Raw genomic sequence first — 23,507 nt, forward strand, 5'->3', positions numbered from 1 at the left:
AAGTATGTTATTTAATTTAAGTATGTTATTAAATTTAAGACCGAAAGAACGAGGTCAAGGATACAAGCGGCTGAAATGGGTTTTCTCCGTAGGGTGTCTGGGCTCTCCCTTAGAGATAGGGTGAGAAGCCCAGTCATCCGGGAGGGACTCAGAGTAGAGCCCCCGCTCCTTCATGTCGAGAGGGGCCAGTTGAGGTGCCTCGGGCATCTGGTCAGGATGCCTCCTGGACGCCTCCCTGGTGAGGTGTTCCGGGCACGTCCCACAGGGAGGAGGAAGACCCAGGACACGCTGGAGGGACTATGTCTCTCGGCTGGCCTGGGAACGCCTTGGGATTCCTCCAGAGGCGCTTGGAAGAAGTGGCTGGGGAGAGGGAAGTCTGGGCCTCCCTTCTGAAGCTGCTACCCCCGTGACCCGATCCCGAATAAAGCGGAAAAAAAATGAATGGACGTTCTTAAAGTTTTGATTTAGAATGTGTTCCTAATAATTTCAAGCGCAAGTACATAAAAACTGTTAGAAAATTTTTTACCTTTAATATTCTCTTTAAAAAAAAGAACATTTTTTGAACTCAACTTTGCATATCTTTAGTTATAGTTCTGACTAGTTGCCATTATTAATACAAACAAAATGAAGTGCAGTTAGATTATGTGGTACGATGTCCTGCCATACAAGCGTGCGTTAAATTCTGACCAACATATCTAAAAATAGCTCTCGGTTGACGTCACTCAGCCAAACGTGTATCAGTCGCTGGATGCTGGAGGGGACGGGGGTGGGGTAAATGAGTTTTCTTTTCTGTTTTTTTTTTTTTCTTTAAGAGGGGGGAGGTGGGCGGGCCTTCCTGTCAATCACTGCTCACAGCCAATGGACAGCATCGCGCTCACTGAGATTCCCACGGTCCCTCCGCATCAAGCCAATGGAGGACGGAGACCAGAGACAGTGGGCGCGTGCGTTGTTGGGAGGAAAATAATCGATGACGCTCCTCTCGCTCGCTTTTCTGTTAGGGCTATCAGACGCGCCGTCCCTTTGAGGGATAGAACAAGATATCCAATCAGAGGACTCCTGAGCTTACCGCTGCAAGGATGCAGCCAATCATCGAGCGGCTCTCAGCTGTCAATTAACGGATGATTCGGCGAGTGGGCGGAGCGTTCGCCAGCCTGTAGTTCCGTCATCTCGCTCGTCTCCGAGGCTACGGGGGGCCGATGTTGATTTGGATGAATACCTGCAGTTGCCGGACCCAGACTAGGTCGATTTGTTTTTTTAAAGCTGGGTTCACCACCGGAAAACGGGACGCTTCGGACTGAGAGTATTGCTCGTTCGCGCCGGGAATCGTTGTTTTTCTGGACTGAGGAGAGGTGGGGAGCCGGGGTGGGGAGGGGGGCTCAATCGGCGGGGGCTGCAAGGAGGGTCAGGCGGAGACTGTATCCTCCGTGCTCGGGCCATCTGCGCCGAGCTCGGTCTGATGGTTCCACTGAAGCCCTAACCAGGGGGCCGGGGGTCCACGGAGAGGATCTGAAACCCGGCGTCGGCTGCGGATGACCGTGGAGGGAGTGGAGCCGCTTTCCCAGCCTTTTCTCGCCGTGGCGCCGCATTAGCAGCATCTGTCGGGGATTTTTCTTCTTCTGGTTTTTTATTTTTTTATTTTATTTTTTATTTTCTCTTCTTCTTGTTCTAAACGGGTTAACGCTCCGTTTCTGCCGGATAGAGGAAACACAGAGAAGATCTAAGAGATTAAACCGGCTTGAGGAGGCTGCAGGGCGGCCCAAAGCCACGGATTGCTCCGTTGACAGGTTGTCATCATGGGCAACGCGCCCACGGCCAGAAAGGGCAGCGAGATGGAAAGCGGTGGGTATGCTCGCTCGCTCTCTCTCTCTCTCTCTCTTTCTCTCTCTCTCTCTCTCTCTCTCTCTCTCTCTCTCTCTCTCTCTCTCTTTCTTTCTCTCGCCCCCACCCCTCCGATCTGTACCTGCTCCGTTACATCCTCATGAAACGATGAGAAACAACGTGACACAGCATCGCGTTAAAGCTTCACACCACCTGCCATACTCTACATTCTCTTTCCCCCCCGCTCCCTCCATTCATTACGACCCGCTAATCGGGCTTTAAACTGTATGCGTGCAGAAATCACTCGGCAACGCTTCGCTCCATGTCCGTATGAAACATCTTGACCAGGAATCGATTTTAGGCTCTGTTTGTGGTTTGCTAGTGGGGCATGGGATTTTACACGCCACGAACAGCAAGTTTTAGTCTACAGTCATCATTTTATGAGCTGCAAAACCAGCGGAGGGAGAGTGCAAGCTGCGGCTATGTTAGCATCTTCATTTGTCTTGTGCTCCGATCTTGGCAGGATCGCAAACGAGCTATGTGTCAGATGTTTCCCGAACACTCTGTGCCTGTTGCTTTGTGGAAATAGATATTGTTGTTGACACTGCTCCCAACACGCCTGGCGCCGGGGAAAGCATCGGCAAACTGCGAAGCTTTTTGGAAGCTTTTTGGAATTTGGTTTTTGGGGCTTCCTTCAACAAAAACTTGAATTCACATTGATAAATTCACCACTGTCTCTGCACACATACGTAGAGGGATATGTATAGGTATGTTTAGCATGTTTGGAGTTATTTTTTTAAAAACTTTTTATGCTACTTGAATTGGGGAAAAGAATTCAGACATATTTAAACTTTTTGCAGATAAGCCATAAGTATTTATTATCTATATTTTGTTACACGAGAACAAACTATTCAGACTAGACCGACTTCCCTGAGTGACAATAAAAAAATATATTACAGTGTAACGATGCATTTCTATTTTTTTGCTAAATAATATGTTTCTTGTGAGGCTTTTGGTTCTAGATTTGATTCAAATAAACTATTAGTTATTCTCACATTCATGCACTTTTCTTCTCAACTTTAAAACTATACAAAGCTATTTCACAGAAGAGAATAGAAATTCCTTTATTGTCCCACTGGGAAAATTTTGGTGCAGCAGCAGCAAAGTGACAGATAATCAAAACAAGTATGTTCATACACACACACACACACATATATATATATATATATATATATATATATATATATATATATATATATATATATATATATATATATATATATATATATACACACATATATATAAACTAAATGGAAAATGCTCTGCATTTATTAGAAACAGGAATCCGCAACTGGAAATATCCAAATTAACCAACACCCAGCTGAATCTTAATCACATTTCATTTCAATTTATTGCTTTTGGTTGTTGTGTTTATTTCAAACTGTCTTTTAGCGTGACCTGTTCTGTACAAAATTAAAATATCTCATTGTCACCATCTCAGTTGAAAATGGTCTCAAAATGACAATAAAATCGTTTATCGCAATTATTTCTGGGGCAAGTTATCGTCCAGCAAAAATGTGATTTGTAACCGCGACAGGCACCAGAAATATTCCACACATCCTTGGCCTGGAGCTGCACTCACAGCACCTGCGCTGTGAACTCAGCGCACATTTATTGTTGAGCAGGAAATGAAGGCCTTGCCTCTTTGCACTGTAATGCAACATGAAACATCAGAAAGTGGTTTGCATGTCAAAACATTAGCGGAACATGTGCTACTAGCACTTCAACCAACAACATATCCCACTGTGTAATGCTTAACCACGGTTGCTGTGGAACGAGGAGTAGTTAGACTCTCCTCTGCTGCGTCTTCTACGTTCAGGCGGTTTGTCTTTGCAGAGCAGATTCTTGCTCGGCCCATTCTCATTTGAGAATCAAACATTACTTGCCATGCAGACTGGAAAGCTCTTACTCCGCTTCCAGTTTCAAGACGTTTCCGGAAAACATAACATGTTTTGTACCGTCTTTCTGTTTTAATATAAAAAAACATCTAGATAAAAAAAAAAACTAAAAAAAACCACATATCATATTTCTTACAACAGCCAGAGCACTGAAACAAGTAATTATGCTGTCTTTTTGAGGTGTGCTGCATTTTCATGAGTATAGTTTTGAGCACTGTGACTGGATGCGTGTGTGTGTGTGTGTGTGTGTGTGTGTGTGTGTGTGTGTGTGTGTGTGTACGAGAGTGTTGGATGCAAATTATTGTTTGGAACTGCTTTGCATGTTAGTCAAAGTTGTGAAGTAACGCCACAAATAACAGTGAAGCAGGATGCAGGTTTAGTCATGCGTTGTGCAGTTGACCTCTAAAAATATCGGCAGACTCTTAAGTATTTCTGTAGCATCTCTCATTATCTGTAACAACAAACCACTAACACACGTTTCTCCCGTCCTCCTACAGTCAAAGAGTTCCTTGCTAAAGCCAAAGAGGACTTCCTCAAGAAATGGGAGAATCCTTCACAGGTTTGCATCTGTTTTGATTGTACCTTCACCTTAATGTGCAGAAAGTGGGAGACGCTCTTGCAATTGTTATTCATGTTATTTATGTCCTAAACTCTGGTTTAGGACAGTTTCTTTCTGTCGGCCCGCACAGAAATCTAGAAACGAATAGTTTTAGATTTTTACTACAATGTGTGAACTATTCGGCTCGTTTGAGTGTAATAAGGTTTGATTGGAAGGCGGAAACCCCACCTACCACTCAGCTGAGATTTAAGGGAAAACCAACAGTGACCACTGGATCAAGTCGACACGTTCTAATGACCTGATCAGGGATTAATATGATTGTGTCTTAAAATACATCAATTCAGTTGTTGTGACAATTGTTTTTTATGGTTTACCAAAGTGTTTTCTCCACATGACATTGTGCACTGGCAGATATTTGCCCAGTGGTAAAGATTAATCAATCAGTTACATTTTTTTTGTGTGTGTGTGTGTGTATTTCAAACATCATAAAAACACGAAAATACAAAGTCATAGAACACGCGGTGAACATTTGAAACATTGCATTTTGCCGTCGTCACACATCAGATTGTTGATTTCATGATTATGTTTCAAAAGCAGCTCTAAACAGGTGGGTTTGTAGTACAGACTTAACGGCACTCACTGTTTCAGCTGTTTTGCAGTTTTCTGGAAGTTTGTTCCGGATTTGTGGTACACAGAAGCTGAATGCTTCTTCTCCTCGTTTGGTTCTGGTTCTGGGGGATGCAGAGCAGAACCAGAGTCAGAAGACCTGAGAGGTCTGGAAGGTTGATACAACAACAAAGATGATTTTATTTAAAAAAAATAATGGATATTTTTCTGCTGTAGGACACAAAACACTACAGAAAACCCCAACATTTCACAGAAATACTTTCATAGATGTGGGAGAAAATCCCAAGTCGAGAAATGTTTTAACAAAATTACTGAAACCACCCTTTACATCATCTGCTCATTTAAATGTAATTGAAGCATTTTGCTATCTTAAACTCTGCTGTTTGAGGAAGTTTTAGTCTAGAATCCACAAACCTATTAGATCTATTTTGCGACTCACTTTTTCACTTAGCTCCTCTTCAAACTGGGAAAGATCAACAACTGATCTTGGTGTAGGTCAGGAAATGGTGACTAAAAAAACTCACAGTGAGATTAACAGCATCACTTAGTGACACTTTGGGGTCACTAATTGATGTGACCCTCAAGACCAAATAAACCAAAAGACCAAATGAGCAATCTCAATGTCCAGCCCTGAAGCCGACAGATGCTGCAATTGTGACCATCACCGTTTCTGTGTGCAGCGGTGAATGAAGACGGACTGGCTCTAAATTTCTGGCCAATTCCAGTTTCCTCTCCAGAGACTGCAACCATCACTGTTTCCAACAAATACAGCATCCTGTTTACGTTCCCGCAGACACTTCTTTATGCATGTTTTCATAGTCTTGTAAAAATCCTGCTTTTGCAGAAATGTATACCAGCAAGAGTTTGGGCAGTTCTACTATCCCAGTACTTAGTATGTAAATCTGCTAGGTTGTATTTTAGACCTTACTTTACAGTACTTATCTTACTTTTCTTGTTGTTGTGAATATTTTTATGCCTGTCCGTGGGCATTGCGTTGCATGTGTTTATGGAGATGGCTCTGCAATGGCGGTTCCGCCGCCGCCGCCGCCACTGCCGTCCTTTTTCGGAAAAATGTGCTAACCCGTTTGGTTTTTCTGGCGTCCAGAACACTGCCAGCCTGGAGCAGTTTGAGAGGTTGAAAACCTTGGGCACGGGCTCGTTTGGCCGCGTCATGCTGGTGAAGCACAGAGAAACGGGACAGCATTACGCCATGAAGATCCTCAACAAGCAGAAGGTCAGTCACGGGGGTCATCGAGGTCACAGTTAGGAGGGTTTAGAAATGTTCTCGTCATTGAGATGCTCTTGTTCAGTGTTCCTGCTTGTTACTCGTGGGACACACTGACCTGTTTTTTCTGGGTGTTGGGGAAAATTAAAAGGCCTGGTGCTTCGTTCAGGGAGCGTCAAATCCAGGTGTAAAGCTTCGTCTCAATCCACATATAAAATTGACATATTTGAAGAAATTAATACCTGCTCATGTTATTTTTCTAACAGACTGGTGCAAAAAAGAAAGTAAATAATCCAATTTCCCATCCAGTGCTACTGATCTGGATCGCAGACCTAACACGTTTTGTTTAAAGGTCTGAACTGTTGATGTTCACTTGTTGATGATTATGATGGTAAGTCTTCTGTTACCATGACAAGGTAATTAATTAGTTTTCATATACCTTAAAATATAACTAAAATTGTGTAATTGGGGTACATATTTAGGTTAAATGAATATTACTATTCTTGGCCCTGGATAGAACAGTGAGTACTTTGAGCATCCTGCTAATAGTAATGAGAATATTATTGTGGCACAAGACAGAAAGTAGTTGTTGAGTTGTGCTGGTAGTCGTTGAAAGCTTTTAAGCTGTTTGTTTGACAATGTTTTATGGATTTTTGCTGTTGTAGAAGAAGACACAAACGGATCATAAGAACTGAAAGGATTCTGGAGTATCTGGTTCACGACGCTGAAGTTAGCATCTGAGTTTTAACTTCCCTACAGAACCGGAAGCCGATTTTATGTTTTATTTTAGGAAATCTGGATTGTGTTTGATCATTTCTGGATAAAAGTAAAAAAAAAAAAAAAAATTTAATAAAATGCTCTTTATAAAAGAGAGAGAGCATTTCCAGTGTCTGAATTGGTATTACGGCCGCTTTAGAGTGAGGTCAACAGGTCAGCGATAATGTATGTGCTGGTCAAAACCCGGCTTGAGTTCTTCTGCAGATGGTGTGTGCTGATGCGGTGAAGGCCAGTCGCGTTATTCTCACAGTGATCACAGTGAAAGCGTCAGCAGTTCGAACACGACTTCTGTGTTACTTCAAAACACGAGTCTTAAACTTGGAAATAGTCTGTCGAGCCTGAAGAGCTTTCCTTCATTTCCAGAACCAACAGGTAACGTTCTGTTGGACATGCTTCACTTTGAGAAGAAACGCAATGGCGTGTTCACATTTTTAAACTTAAACTTTTACGCCAAGAGAGCTCAGTAAACTCTTGTTTTGACTATTTCAGAGTCATTAAAGTTCAGTTTCTGATTAACTGTGAAAACAAAAAAATCTCATTGTGTTGTTTTCTAAAACCCAGTATCAGGTGACTAATCCAGTCAGCTGATTACACAGTAACATCTCTACTTGGCTCAGTATTTCACTGTTTAGTGAAAGTAAAGCTGAATTTCAAATAGCTTGTTTAACACTCAGATGATGTTAGGGTGCTCTGGTAAGAATTTTTTTTATTTTTTTTTATTAGCTAATTCAAATTTCTCAAGTCTTTTATGTGATCAATCTGAGTTCCTCTTCTTCCTCCGAGTTTACTTGTGTGTGTTTTTGCCTGTGTGTGTGTGTGTGTGTGTGTGTGTGTGTGTGTGTGTGTGTGTGTGTGACCTCCAGGTGGTGAAGCTTAAGCAAATAGAGCACACTCTAAATGAGAAGAGGATCCTCCAGGCTGTCAGCTTTCCCTTTCTTGTGCGGTTAGAGTATTCATTCAAGGTACGGAGAACGTCTGACGGTGTCCCTGTTTGTATTTCGTGAATGTTCGCGAGTTTGACCGACTGTCCAGAGCTTCTCCTCAAAACGGTTTCCGAAAACATGTTAATATGACAGAATCAAAGCGTTTCGGACAATAAAAATAAAAGACAATGAGCTAAAAAAAAAAAGCAAAAAACACAAGATGGGCGCTCGCCGTTATCCACTTCTCTGCTGGGCTTCATTGAATCAAACTGGCTGCTGTTGTTGTGAAGTCCAGCGCTGCTCCATCCGTTCTGTTTACGTGGCGTCAGTCGCCTCTTTGGATGCAGAGGCAGCATCAGGCGTGAACTTGTTTGTCGCTGCATAACGAAATGACTGGGTGGTACGTGAGCATGTGGAGAAGAAGTGCGAGCCTCCAAACGCTTAGAGCGTTGATGACCCGGCCGCCGACCTCTCCATTTAGATCCAGCCTTGTTTTGGAGTTAACTTGGCAACCTTTGCTCATCTTTATCTGTGCACCGCAAGATTTTATGAGAATGACAGTCATAGTCACTGTTCAATCACGAGATGCGCCGACCAGTTAAATGTGGCCAGTTTCGGTTCATCGCTTTTTTTAAACGGTCTGACCTGCTGACCTTCGATTAAACAGAGTTTAAAATAAATTGTAGCTTTCCCAGTGTGATTGTTAAAATGTTTACTGGGAACAAATGTGATATTCTGCCATGTCCGTGAGAAAACAATCACAGTGAATCAGGTTGATACTGTAAACAATGACAAAATGCTTTGAAGTTTTAATTTGGAAACGTCTTCATCATCCTGATGGACCAGGGAGACGTCTAATGGTTGCAGGACCTGCTCTGTTAGCTATTAGCATTGTTAGCAATGCTGAACGTCAGTGTTTGTGTGAATTTCCTACAAATGACAGGAAAAAGCAACAAAAGTAGGAAATGGTAAAGGGGCAAAATGATTAAGGACCATTTATGTTGTTGTTTTATCGGTTTCCATCGTTTGTTGAAAAATGTCGGATTTCAGATAAAAATCGAGATTTCTGGTCAAATTGGGGCTTTTTTTTTTTTTTTTAACATTACCTCGGTTTCAGATTATTTTCCTCCAGTTTGGATTTAGGACATCATTCACCAGAAAAATGTACATTTAAAAATCTAAACATGCCATCGATTCACTGCTTTTTTTTTTTCATGCCTTTTTCAGAACCTGTACTTTCTAAACTTGATCCAGTTTAGATGTAATTCACTCCTCCTTCTGCAACCAAAACACGTGTAGCCAATCACAAGCCGTGAGCTCCCATTCGTAAACTTTTTAAGAGCCTATCCGATCCAGAGTCTTTAATAAATTTGGGTAAATCAATCCAGAGTGGATCCATTATTGCAGATGTCAGAATCAGAGCTTAACGCAGCTTGTTCTGAAGCCAAAAAGCAGGAAAGTAAACTCTCGTGTCGTTTCAAGATTTGTGGAAATTACAAACATCAGACAGCTTAGAATTTTTAATTTCATGTCCTTAATGGAAGTAAAACTGTTGGGGGGAAAAAAAATCTAGAACTGTGAATCTGGAAAAGAACTGAATTTTGAAATGGAAAATTTGTGGGAATCCTGCCTCCTCACTTCTCATCAGTTGTTTCCTCTGCGCTGCCCTTGTTGATTTCCTGACCTCTGTTGTGTTGCCGCCTCTTCCGAGACCGTAAACCCCCGTCTCAGCAGAACAAAATCAGGCCGGCCACGTGAAGAGGCGTCAGCAGCACTCTACACAGACTAACCCAGATGAGGGCCGTACTCCAATTATGTCCTTACTCAGGTTAAGCTGTTTAGACGCACCTGGTTGGGCAGGCATTCAGTATCCTTGAGGCCTTAAATAAACCTATTAACGGTCCATGTGTGCTGCTCTGCACACGGATCGAAGTGGCACAAATGAACACAAATCTATGTCGCCAGTCATTCTGAGAGGTCCAGTGTAATTTTTACATATTAAATAAAGCTTTCAATGGAGTAAAATTACAGGTAAATGTGTTTTATTCTTAAGAGAAAGCTTTTCTCGGCTCCAGGGTCAGACACAAACTGACTCTAGAGTTCACCTTTGAGGCTTTTTGCAAAACTATTTTGTCACTTTATTTGTGTTGCAGTCTTGTCATATAAGGTTTATTTAACCAGAGCCTAAAAGCAGTCAGGGAATAACACACATTAGCAAGAAGGCAACAAGCTTTATGCCCAGATTCCCATGTCTTTTTCCAGTTTTTTGAGTGTTTGTACATCCGTACGTATTCCTAATCTCCATCCTTTTATTTACGTATCCAGGACAACACCAACCTTTACATGGTGATGGAATATGTACCAGGTGGAGAGATGTTTTCCCACCTACGAAGAATTGGCAGATTCAGGTCTGTGTCTGTGAAGCATTTAACAGTCCCTCCAAAAAGTTGCCATGTTTTTGTTGTTGTGATTGTTGCAGCCTAAAATAACGGATTTTGCAGCACCTTCTTCAAAATGTTGTGGTCAAAGTTGCATTTTTTTTAAGCTTTATTTTGCCATAACATGGTGTTGTAAAAACCTCCCAGTAAAAGAGTTAAAACTGAAAATGCAGAGAACATTTTCAAGTGCCTTCTTAAGATAGCATACTTAATGCAAATAAAGGGGTTGTCCTGAGGAGTTGTCAAAGTGCAAGAGAAATAATCCTTATTGGTCAGTCAAGTTAACATGAACTGTATGCTGTACAAGCAAATCGTCTCAAGAGCGCTTTCACAGAAAAAAAAAAAAAAGAGAACGTTACTGTTAAACGTCACATGCTTTCATCTTCCAGGCGCAAGCTTTTGGAGAAGTCGTAAAACAGGAAGTTAAATTATCAACAGGAGACTGAGGAGATTGGTCAAAATTCAGCCAAGTTCCAGTGATTGGTCAGAAAACAACGAAATGCAAAAAAAAACAACTTTAAGGCGATTTGTCGGATTTGCAGAAAAGTTGCAGCGACTGCTGAAAAGTCTGAGAAAGAAATTGCAAATAATGAGTGAATTTGCATTATTAGTTGCTTCCCCAACTTCCTGGTGTTACTGATTGAGGTGTGCTTTCAGGAAGCGTTCAGTAGTTTCTGATGATGGTCACGAAGATGTTTTGGTATTTTTGCTGATTTTACCAAACCGTTCACCGTCGGTGCCTGCTGTGCTTCTGTTCGCGCAGTGAGCCGCACGCTCGGTTCTACGCTGCTCAGATTGTGCTGACCTTTGAGTACCTGCACTCTCTGGACCTGATCTACAGAGACTTGAAACCTGAAAACCTGCTCATAGACCAACAGGGCTACATCCAGGTCAGAGATTCTGTTTCTTTCTCTCACAATCTTTTGGTGTTTGTGTCCTGGTTTTTACTTTTGGTTACGTGGGTTTATTTAGGTTTTGCCACATTCAATTTATTTTTCTACAAGGGTCTTCTCATGTTAGCTCATTTCTTCGTATTTAGTTCTTCAGCTTATTCGTGTGTTTGTGCATTTGGATATATTTCCCTGAAATCAGTTTTTGTGTTTCTCCCTATTGTTTTTGAAATCGTTTGAATAAAATGAATTTTTAATCACAAACTGCGATTTAAAGGGATTAAAATCATCCATTCCACACTGTAAGAAAACAGTCTATAATTTACTCGGTAAAATGCCGGCAGCTGTGGTTGCCAGAATTTTAAATAAATTCATAAATACGGTAAAATTCTGGAAACCACAGAAAATCAAACGGGAAAGTGTACATGTTCATAATTTCCTAAAAATATGCAAAAGGAAAAAAAAATCTAGAAACCTGTCTGGAAATGAAAGGTATATTTATATCACTGCAGTGAAACTGACTGGTTGTGTCGCCCCCTTGTGGTTTAATGTGAAATAACAGCAAAGATTTCCTTCTGCTCCAAGATGTTTTCTCTTCCCTCTGTCTCTGTCTGTTTTATTTCTGCTATTTCTGGTTGAAATAAATGTCTGTCAGCTCTTTTTTCTCTCTCTCGTTGCTGCTCAGGTTACAGATTTTGGCTTTGCCAAACGGGTAAAGGGCCGGACCTGGACACTGTGTGGCACCCCAGAATATCTGGCTCCAGAGATCATCCTCAGCAAGGTGATCCATCTTCCCTTGACCTTTTTGTTTGTTTGTTTGTTGTCAATTCTGTTGTTTTTTTTTAGTCCAAACTTGAAGTGAGGCAATCTGAAAACGCATTAAACCACATTTTGTTTTAACATCACAACAATAAATATATAAAAACTGTCCGAGTTGTGGTAAATGTCGGTCTGTCCTGATTTGTAGGTGGAACCAAAATATGGTCCTAGCTGCGATGAATAACACAAATATTTCACAAAAGAGCAAATATATTAAGGAAATTGTTGATATTTAATATCGTGCTTTAACGTGAACTTTCTCCACATGTTTACACCGGCAGGGATATAACAAGGCGGTGGACTGGTGGGCGCTGGGTGTTCTCGTCTACGAGATGGCAGCAGGGTATCCTCCTTTCTTTGCCGATCAGCCAATTCAAATCTATGAAAAGATTGTATCAGGGAAGGTGAGTTTTGCTGTTTTCATTTTGCTCCGACACTTAAAATGATGGATGTTTTTGACTTAAAACGGACTCCTCCGCTCTGTTTTTCTGTTTTGTCCTGCGCTTTTGAGAAAAAATGTTGCCAGTTTCCCATACTTTTCTTTTGTCGTTTAAAAACTCAGTGATTTCTGTAGACTTCTTCTACAGTACGTAAATGTTTCGGCGAGAAATCCAGATGTTTTGTGGTACATTATTTAATTTTAGGATTTATGGTCTCATATAGATAAATCTCACCAAGACTGCGTAATTTAAGTTCTTATACATAATCCTACGAATAATCCAAGAGTTTGACGTTTTTAAAAGATGTGAACCAATCTACAAGGCAAAATGTAAGAATTAACATTAAAGATGAAAGTTTCCCTCATTAGAGAAATCAGAATCTCTGGTAAATAGTTTGTAACACCTTTGAAAAGCCTTTTAGAGTTATACATTAATACATTAAACTAAATATCATATTCACTAAGGACTGCCTGGATGCAATATTTGACAGGATATATTTTGCATGCAATCCAAGCGAATGCTGCATGCCAGGAATGACTCCGGTCTGTTGAGATTCATGTTCGCTGTATGGAAGTCTTCTGATTGCAAAATAGTGGTGGGAACCTGATGACAATGGAAACAGAAAAGAAAAATTAAATTGTATTCCCTGCTATCATGCAACTCTGTTTTAAACGCAGTAACCGTCTTGCACCTGTGTCGGATTTCACTCCTGGAGAGCTGGTGTCATGCAGCCTTTAGACGTGTCTCAGCTTCAGCATACCCGAATCAAATATTTAGGTCATTAGCAGGACTCTGGAGAACCTGACTGCATACTGAGGAGATAATTCAGCCTTTTGACTCAAGTGTCGGTGACCTAGAGATGCATATAAAAGTTTCAGGACGCCGCCCCTCGAGGACTGGAGTTTGACACCATTAGAGTGAATCATTTAAAGGCAAGTTCAGAATTGTTTCCATTTGTAAAATCAGTTGGAAGTTGACACCAGCGGCCTCTGGTGCAAAAACCAAAGTGGATTTCTCCCTTTCTTGTTCGTGTAGGTGATGGAGAGACTAACAGATGAGGATGAGGATAGGCAGGAGTCCTCCAAGGACTGTGGTGTTTGCAGACGACATTGTCATCTACAGTAAGAGCAGGGCGCACGTAGAGGGAAAAGAAGACAGGTGGAGGTGTGTACTGGAAAAGAGAGGGATGAAGATCAGTCGCAGCAAGACAGAACGTGTGTGTGTGTGTGAGTGTGTGAATGAGAGGGGCACATTACTTCCTGTGATGTCACAGGAAGTAGAGGTAAAGAAAGTAGAGGCCCAGGGTCAATCTTCCAGAGCAGTGGAAGAAGTGTAGCATGTTCAAGTGGGGAGGAATGGATGGAGAGAAGCGTGGAGTTGGATGTGTGATAAAAGTGTATCATCAAGAATGTAAGGAAAGGTGTACAAGACATTAGTGAAACCGGTGATGGTGTATGGTTTAGAGGCAGTGGCGATGAAGAAAAGACAGGAGGCAGAACTGGAGATGTGGAGGTTCTCTTTGGCAGTGATAGGATTAGCAATGGGGGCACCAAAGAGGCCAGGCTGAGATAGTTTGGACGTGTGCAGACGTGTCAGTAGGTTAGAAACCGCAGGGCAGGAGGCTGAGAGGAAGACCAAACCCAAGATTTATGGATGGACATGAAGTCAGTTGGTGCGAGCGGATAGGATGCAGAGGATAGCACGAAACGGAGTTAGATGATTTGCTGTGGCGACCCCTGAAGGGTAAAACCAAAAGAGAAAACAAAGATGAGAAGGATTCCCAAAACTCCCTTTCCCCTGCTTTTTATTTCTTGCTTTTTTTTTTGGTGACTTGTTGTGGAAGACTCCTTTTGGCACTGTAACTGTGTGTTCTCACAACTGCTTCTTCCATTTTCTTGTCCTCAGGTTCGTTTCCCATCTCACTTCAGTTCAGACCTGAAGGACCTACTGAGGAACCTCTTACAGGTGACGGCAAAAGTCTAGGAAATTCTGATCTGACAGGAAGGTGTGGTTTATTTTTCCAAGATCTCCAAGATGAGCAGAACGTTCTTCTCTTGTTTTCAGGTGGATCTCACAAAACGCTTTGGGAACCTCAAAAACGGAGTCAACGACATCAAAGGACATAAGTGGTTCGCAACAACTGACTGGATTGCCATCTACCAGAAAAAGGTGCATTGATATTTCTACATGGCACACACTGGTGTCTCTGTCTGCGCTGCATTTGATTGTGATTCGGAGCGTTTTATGTTTTTGATTGTTTCTAGGTGGAAGCTCCCTTTGTTCCAAAGTTCAAAGGACCAGGCGATACCAGCAACTTTGACGACTATGAAGAGGAGGAGATCCGTGTCTCCTTCACCGAGAAATGTGCCAAGGAGTTTACTGAATTCTAGAGTTAGAGGAGAAGAAATAAGGAAAATAGGGAAAGTCTAAGGTAGGCTGGTCAACAGGGAGACACGAGAAAAGTCTACTGTCTTCTGTCCAAATATAAGCACCAGCCACAAAAAAGAAAAAGGGAAAAAATTGAACAGAGGTGTGTGAAAAAGAGAGCGGAGACTGATAACCAGCAGTGTTGCCTTTTCTGTTGCGTTTCTGTTGTGTTTTATTTATTGTCGTCTTATTTATGAATCCCTTTACAACGACGCTGTGTTTCATGGGTGTCGGGAGCCCCACTAACTTAGAGTTGCCTCTACGCATTTTCACCCGAGATCTTCCCGTTTCTGCATTCGCTTCCGTTCTGTTCATTTCTGTGCCACAGCAAAGACAAAGTCGACCAGTCAATCCGCCGGTCATTACATGAGCGTGCACGTAAGATATCGCCAGTTGACACCAATGAGGTGAATTGAGCAAAACACAACACACGTTAAGATAAATGCCCATGCGATATATATTTTGTCTTGAGTTCACCTGACCCATTTCATAAATGAAATACTTCAAAGGCACGAGAGGCCAAAAGAAAGACGAAACAAAAAGTCAGGTACGTCTGTTGTGTAACTCCATCTATGGCTCTTGCTATTGTTAATATATACAGACTTTGTACATATCTGCAGTACTCCATTTTTAAATGTTAGTAGGTACTTAGTGGCTCCAGTGAAACCATATCACGCTAACATACAGTACAATGACATACGAATAAAAAGGACGGATTTCTCTCAGTTTCAATGGTGTTGTGAGAAAAACACCAACCGCATAATGGAAACTCAGGTTTGAACATATCACTTAACAGACATTTATCTCCATAAAGCCTATGGATCAGCAGGCAAATCTCGAAGTATAGATTTGGGAATTTGAAGTTCTGGTTTTAAACGAGTTTAAAAGGAACAAAAAAAAACAAAAAAAAGAGGGGGAAAAAAGGGACTATTTAGAGTTTTAGTTGGCGTCTTCCACACTTTATCCCTTCCAGAATATTTGGTCAGTTTTGATAAAAGCACTTCCTGTTTCAGCTCAGAGCTAATTTACTAGATGAGATCATTCTACTTGTTAAAACAACCGTTTGGCTCCCTGGTTTTGACTTTTAGACACCGTGTGAGGCAGAAGACCTCCCACTGCTTCTGGCTGAGGGTCATCAGTGCTCCAGTCTGTACGGATGGCGATCAGGATCGAGTATTTGATCGTTGCTGTTTGCTCATATCACAAAAGAGAACCATGCAACTCTGTTATCATTTCCTTTGTTTGTGTTCAGGACATGCACTAGTTTTGCTAAGTTTCATTTTATGTGTATGTACTGATGATCTGAAAATGATTGGCTCTCTTTTTTTGTCAAGTTAGAGATGGGTGAAGCACCAGGAGGTGAATATGCATCGGGGAATTTTGTATTGAACATGTTTGTCCTCAGTGAATTTGTTTCCAATGAGGCTATTGGTATATTATTCACACCAGATGTTGCTAGCAACCCAAATAATCTGCACATACAAAGAAATAAAAACAAATAAGTCCTTAAATCAGGTTGTGTATTATAAAGTTGAAATCTCTTAAATATTTGAAAGAGAAGCTTTAAGACGTCTCCCGTGTGTAGAAAGTAGTCAAAGTTTTCAGTTGTCATTTTGAATTATCCTTTGATAAAAAACTGTCTTCAAATTTCATCGCCGCTTTTCCAATTATATTCAAGTCAGGTGATTGACTGAGCCATTTTTCTCTCCTCTGGTTCCTTTTCTGGCACCAGATTAGACGTTTCCATGACTATGTTTTTGGGATCATTGTCTTCCTGAAACATGCTGCTGCACTCCTTCCTATAATGCTGGCATTTTAAAAGATACCTGTTACCTGAGTCTGAACATGAGGAAATTAAGGACATTTTGCAAAACCTTAAATTCTCTCATGTTTTTCAAGTATTTGTGCTACTTTTGATCAGCTTTGTCTGTTAACACTAGAGACAAATAGGACCAATTTTAAAATGTTCTGCAGTTATGACCAGTCATGTATTGATTTTTCATAACCACACCATCTTTTAATTTCTCCTTAGGAAGATAAAAAAAAACAGACCCTATGGGAATTAAATTTCTATGCTCTGAGAGTGCCCCCTACTGGTCAGACAATTACTAACCAGATTAATAGGAACACAACAGCTACAGGTAACTTGATTTTGTAGCAGCTGCTGCATGTATACCTGACGTATGAGAGCAACCACTCTCATTTGGCAAGATTTGGTTTATATTATAATTAAAGTTGAATATGCTACAGTGTTGAATGTGTAGTGACGCAATATGCATTATTTTCCAATCACATAATTTCTTGAGGCAAAAAAACTGATACAAAATATTGTAACAAGGGAATTACTAAGAATATCTTGGTACCTTTCATCCTATAAATGCTGCCAGTACCATATGCTGTAAGACAGGCCCACACTATAATGTTCCCACCTCCAAACGTCTCTATCAATATGGTGTTTTTGGGGGTTGGTGGCCAGTGTCATTTCTTCTCCAAACATTGTGTGTGTAGTGACATTCAAAGAGTTTAATGTTGGTCTCATCTAAAGATGATAGGCCAGTATTCCACTGACTCGACCAAAATGTCCGATAGCAGTTCTATAGCAGACTTAAAGCAAGCTAGAACAAACTTTCCGGTCAATAAGGGAGTCTTGTATAGTGAGGCCATTGTGGTTGAGTTCATTATTTATTTCCATGATAGATTATTAAAAAAAAATTGGATTACTAAAGCTCAGTGTGACCAATCCTTTGCTTTTGGAGACCATGTCTGATTACTCTTTTTTTGTCAGAAATTTTCCAAAAAACACTGTGTTCCTTCCTCCTCGGATAATGGCTGTAATGGTCCTCAGTGGAACATTCAGAAGTTTAGAAATATGTCTCTAACCAGTGCTATTTGTATTTTTGCAATAATAGGGGTGCGGAGGTCCTAAAATTGCTTCTTATGTTTTTCTTGCGGTAGCATAAAAGAGAAATTGTTTATGCTCCCGCCTAAATCAGCTGTCATGAATTATTGATAACTGAACTAATATAAGGCAGGATTGCTTAGTACATAGTTACAGATTTCAGTTATGTTCAGCTGCCTTTTTCATTCAGATTTATTACATATTACTTGATTTCTGGAGTAATTTGTGTTGATCTTGCTGTGAATGGGAGTTTCTTGGGTTGTTACAGACATCTAGTGTGAATTTTATGTCAGTTGGATTAATAGAAATGTATTTACTGAGAAGAACTATGTTTGATAATTGTTTTCCTGCTATAGCTTGTTGAAATATCCTTTTACATGTACAGTAAACAACCTGGTGATTTGAAGTTTGTGACAAAGGCCACCTCGGGTGTTTGGGGGTCTCTTTGCTTGACACAGTTTGACAGCAGGGCATTAAAACAATGTCCTAAGAGGATTAAATTATTTGTTTCAGGCATTAAATTATAATTTGATCTTTTACCTTAATAGGGATGTGAAATATTATAGTTCAGATAGGCACAATGAATTCCTTTCATCATGTTTTTTGTCAAGAGTCTCAACTTTGTGAAAAATCTCAGATATGAGAAAAATATGATCGGCCTTTTGTTTGAAATACACATCTGCAATGTTGCTAGTCTGGGTGCATCATTTGTAAATTAGAGTGGTGTTTGAAACGGCTTAACATGAAGGAATTATCCAGGTGGTCGACTTGGGTTCACAGTATCCTTTACCACATGTGTCTCTTAGGAGAGACCATTCCCATCCATGTATCTACTGTCTTCCACTTATCCAAGATCGGATCCAAGAGGGATCCCCAGACATCCCACCCCCCCATAAGCATCATCCAGCTCATTCTGGGGGATCCCAAAGCGTTGCCATGTCAGATGGGACATATAATCCCATCAGAGAATTCTGGATCTTCCCCTGGGTCTCCTTCCAGTGGGATGTGACCAGAAAACCTTCAAAGGGAGGCATCCAGGGGGCATTCTGATCAGATGCCCAAACCACTCCAACTGTATGTTTCGATGTGGAGAAGCAGTGACTCTACTTTCAGCAACCTCCCAGAGATTCTCACCCTGTCTTTAAGGCAGAGTCCAGCCATCCTCCAGAGGAAGCTCATTTTGGTCGCTTGTATCCGAGACATCAGCCTTTTTTCTTATCTTATTACCATAGGTGAGGGTCAGAATCTAGGTCAGTAATTTGAGAGCTTAGCTCTTTTTTCAGCACAACACATCACAACTGCATACACAGCCCCAATCCATCTTTTGATCTAGCATTCTATCCTACTATCCCTTGGGAACAAGACACCTAGATACTTAAACTCCTCCACTTGAGGCAGAGACTGACCCCTGACTGAGAGCGGAGCAGTCTTCCTTTCTCTGGCCAGGAAACTTGGCCTCAGACTTAAAGGAGCTGACTCTCATCCTGGCTGCTTCACACTCTGCACTGAACCGCTCCAGTGCCCAATGGCGGTCATGAGCTGAAAATGCCAACAGAACCCCCATCTTAAGTAAAAAATGTAAAAATTAGATCCTGAGGTTTCCAAACCAGATGCCCTCCCCTACAGGACTATTCCTTGAGATCCTGTCCATGAATACCGGTGGAGTCCAAAGCACACTGGGAACAGGCTTGACTTTGTGCCAAGAATACAGACCCCAGCTCTGGCTTTGGGCATACATAGATTGGATACCCACCCAGACACCCCATACTTGTGAAGAACAGCCCCCAAAATATCTGGGATGGACTTGGTCAAAAGCCTACTCCAGATCCATAAAACACATGTAGAACTGACAACTATACGCCCTCAGCAGTTCCACAAATTAAAAGATGTAGCCCACTGCTCTATGAGCATGACAAAAGCCACATTACACTTCCTGTTTCCGAAGTTCAACTATCAGTCGGAGTCTCCTTGCTGACATCCCAGACTAAGCCCTCCCAGGGCGATTGAGAAGTGTGATTCCTTAATATTTGGAACACACTCTCAGCCACTCTTTCTTATAAATGAGGACCACCAGATCAGTCTGCCACTCCAGTGGTGTTGTTCCAGTCCTCCATGTGACATTGAAAAGGTGTGTCAATCATGACAGGCCCACGATGTCCAGAGTCTTTAGAATATCAGATTGAATTTTCTAAACACCTGAGACTCTACCACCAGTGAACATGTCAACAACCGTGGTGACCTCTGCCGCTTATACGAGATTGGGTCCAGGAGGAAACCCCAGACATTCCTCCCTCCACAGTGACGGAATCCGATTGTTCCAAGACTTCAGGCTCAGCCTCCTCCGTGGAGGACATGGGTGACCGTATTAAGGAGCTCTTAAAAGTCCTCCTTCCATCACTCAACAATGTCCTCAGTCCTCTCTGAGTAGCCAAAAGGTTATCCAGAACTTCCTTCCAATTGAAAGTCTCTTTCCACAGCCTCACTGAATTCCTCCAAAGTCCGGTTTGTTGCTTATGCAACTACAGAAGCCACTGTCCTTTTGGCTACCCAGGACTTGTCAGCTGCTTCAGAAGTTCCCAGGAATATCCAACTCCAGAAGGACGCCTTCTACAGTCCTGATGCCTTCCATCACTACTGGTGTCCACCAAAGGGCCCTCTGGTTGCCATCAAGATAGACACCGATACTATTAATGCCATAACATTGACCATGTTCACTATAGAGATTCTGAATATGGTTCATTCAGATTCCATGTCCCCAGCCTCCTTTGGGACATGAAAGAAATTCTCCTGGAGATGGGAATTGAACATTACTGGGACAAGTTCCTCCTCCGAACATTTCAGGTCACCCTTAACAGGTCTCTCCAGCGGCCTCCCCTGTCACTGGATCCAATTCACTGCCAGGTGGTGATTAGTTGACAACTCTGCCCCTCTTTTCAACTGAGTCTGCAAGATGCAACACCATTGGTCTGATGATATGATTACAAAATTTATCATCAAATTTTGGCCCAAGGATTCACAGTGCCAAGTACAATTATGATTTACTGTGTGCTCAAACATGGTATTTATGAACATTTTGTGCCCCACACAGATGTTCAACAACAAAATACCAGTCTGGTTCAGTTTGGCAAGGCCAAATCATCCTAGTCACACCCTTCCAGGTAACCCAGACATTGCCTGCATGGGGATTGAAGTCCCCCAGGTGCATCGCTACATCCCCAGACAGCACTGTCAGGAACTCCAAGAGGGTTGGGTAACAAATTTTCTGTGCCCAGGGGACCATTGCCTTTGACCACATAGTGCCCCAGATTTACACTGTGGTGATATAGCTTGAACACAGATAAATGATATGAAGAGGCAGAGTGTCAGGCTGATACAGTGACGGTCTGATTTGGCTTTATCAATAAACATCAAATAAGAGAACTTGCAGGAAGCGACATATACACAATGTTATCACGTCTGGTAAAAATGTTAATTACAGAAATATTTTAACGTAGTACCATAATGTCACACATTTTTAAAATACTCCAACTTGTTATTGAAGTACATTTACTCAGTGAGGGATGAAATTCTATGTTAGGAAATAATTGTTTTCAACAATGTAATCAATGACACAGTTACTGGGAGCCTTGTGTTAAGACTTCAAACAGCCACCTTTTTACAAAAGTACAGCACAACAGCGTTTACAGAGATGGACTTTTGGCCATTTTCCTTTACAGAGTCTCTCTAGATTGTCCAGGGTCTTGGATCTTCAGACTATTTTCAGTTTACTGATAAAGGCCACCAGGCTTTTCTCTACATCATCAGGTATTTCAAAGATTTTATGATACCATAATTAACAAGCTCACAGCGTTATAGATCCTCCACCGTACTTCAGCCAACATGACATTTATGTGTATTCATACTTTGCTTCAAACCCACTTACAGTGTTTGTTCCTGAAAAACTTAATCTCTGTTTCATCTGACCAATGCTGATATCGCTGATCCAGCTCTCAGCTGGAACAGCAATGGACATGTAATCTGTCCATGTTTCTGTTAATGAAGGAGGGACTGAAAAGGCTTCGTGCCTCACATACAGCTGGATGGCTTGTAGACGGGATCTCATGATTGTTATGGAGACTCGGCATCCCCAAGATGTCATTATTTGCTCCAGTTCTCAGTTGAACTCTGTTCTCTGAATTAAAATATTTCTATTACATCTATTTTAAAGGGATTGTTGGGACTACCAAAAAGAATGGCTCTGGTAACTTTATTAAAAAATCTATTACATTCTATTCAATTATTTCCCCCACAGAATAAAGGTACTCAAGTGAAAGTTTGGAGTTTCTATTTTTTCTAGTGGGAGATTATCCCGCTGCAGTAAATTCTGAATTCGTTGTATGTTTTGTTGGGGGTTTTTTTGTACACTTTTTTGCAAAAATAGGTATGTCTTCTCGGTACCCTTATTACAAATGCAGAGTGGGTTAAGATCTAAAAACACTCAGTTCACATCTCTCACATCATTTAACACATAAGTGGTAAATTTGTTGCAGTTTAAGCTGCTGGTTTTATTGTGAAACTCTAAGGCAAAAGTGTGTTCACTGGTTATATTATTATTATTATTATTATTATTATTATTATTATTATTATTATTATTATTATTATTATTATTATTATTATTACTGTGTGAACAGAGACAGAATGCGGGTTTGGTCTAAGTTACAGTGGACCTGGAACACTTAATTGCAGAATAAAAACACATACTACATCTGAAACAATGGTCCACTGTAGGATTCTTTATTTTACCTTGTGATTCACATTCAACTTTTAGGCCCCTTCATAAAATGACCTAATGTTGTGCTTCACATTTGTTTTTCTGTGTCCTTGTATGTTAAATGGAAGGAAATGAATTACCACAATAAATCTGGGGCTTGTTTATTTTCTTTATGCCATGTGAGGCCACTAGTTTGAATTTAAAAATGTCTCTCTTGAGTTGTCACGTTCAGTGTTCAGTGAAAGTTTTTCTTGATGAATCTGAAGATATGTTGGCAGACAGATGGCAGCCTTCTGGTCGTCATCCGCTTGCTCACTGATTATAATAGCCTAATTTATAGACTATTACTATTGTCATGATATTGTTTGCGTCTGTGGTTGGGACATCACATCCCCAACATTTCCTTCATGTCAGGTTCAGTATGCAGCATCCTGAAGACACTTTTACAGAGACACAACTTCTTCTCAGTGCAGGCACAATGCTGGTACATAAGAGCCTACTGTCGCACTTTTTAAGGAAATGAGACCTCCCTCCTCCTCAGCCAGTATGAACCATATCGACCCATGCCACACACACACACACACCAACACGCACGCCCACCAACACACACACAAAACACTCTTATGAAGGGAAGCTTCTAAAGTCACGGGAACAGTGACATGAAAACAAGTGTAATATTTTGCAACATAAATATCATTCCAATAAAGTTTTACTTGTAAAATCTCCCCTGAACTTGTGTGGCCTTACTGAGTAGGGTGTGTGTGCGTGTGTCAACCTGCTGATAATATAACATGTTATCATATTATAATTAGTATTAGCAATGTGTTTTTTTCTTTATATTAAATGCTAAAACATGACTAAAGTGAAACCATTTCATATTAGTCAATATCAATAACTATTGATTAGCTTCAAATGTTTGAAATACTTCCAAACTTGACAATAAGTAAGGTAGTTGAT

General features: G+C 41.1%; 1 protein-coding gene across 3 annotated transcripts; it reads left to right on the forward strand.

The window, feature by feature from the left end:
• The first annotated feature begins 772 nt into the window (after window positions 1–772).
• On the forward strand, window positions 773–23,276 carry LOC122829699 (cAMP-dependent protein kinase catalytic subunit alpha). 3 transcript variants are annotated; one of them, XR_006370413.1, is made up of 11 exons: window positions 773–1,839; window positions 4,274–4,335; window positions 6,068–6,196; window positions 7,828–7,926; window positions 10,213–10,295; window positions 11,089–11,215; window positions 11,901–11,996; window positions 12,316–12,438; window positions 13,152–13,595; window positions 14,380–14,439; window positions 14,539–14,565. XR_006370413.1 is itself a non-coding variant. In XM_044114453.1 (11 exons), exons 1-11 carry the CDS (start codon window positions 1,794–1,796, stop codon window positions 14,862–14,864), a joined length of 1,056 nt encoding a protein of 351 aa, XP_043970388.1. In that variant the 5' UTR covers window positions 780–1,793; the 3' UTR covers window positions 14,865–23,276. The 3 variants fall into 3 exon arrangements, 1 of the variants encoding a protein (XP_043970388.1); XR_006370412.1 differs by having other exon boundaries at window positions 13,152–13,638; window positions 14,539–14,563; XM_044114453.1 differs by lacking the exon at window positions 13,152–13,595 and adding an exon at window positions 14,739–23,276 and having other exon boundaries at window positions 780–1,839; window positions 14,539–14,643.
• Window positions 23,277–23,507: the final 231 nt, after the last annotated feature.

This window comes from Gambusia affinis, linkage group LG04 (assembly GCF_019740435.1).
Source record: "Gambusia affinis linkage group LG04, SWU_Gaff_1.0, whole genome shotgun sequence".
In the NCBI taxonomy this organism is placed as follows: domain Eukaryota; kingdom Metazoa; phylum Chordata; class Actinopteri; order Cyprinodontiformes; family Poeciliidae; genus Gambusia; species Gambusia affinis.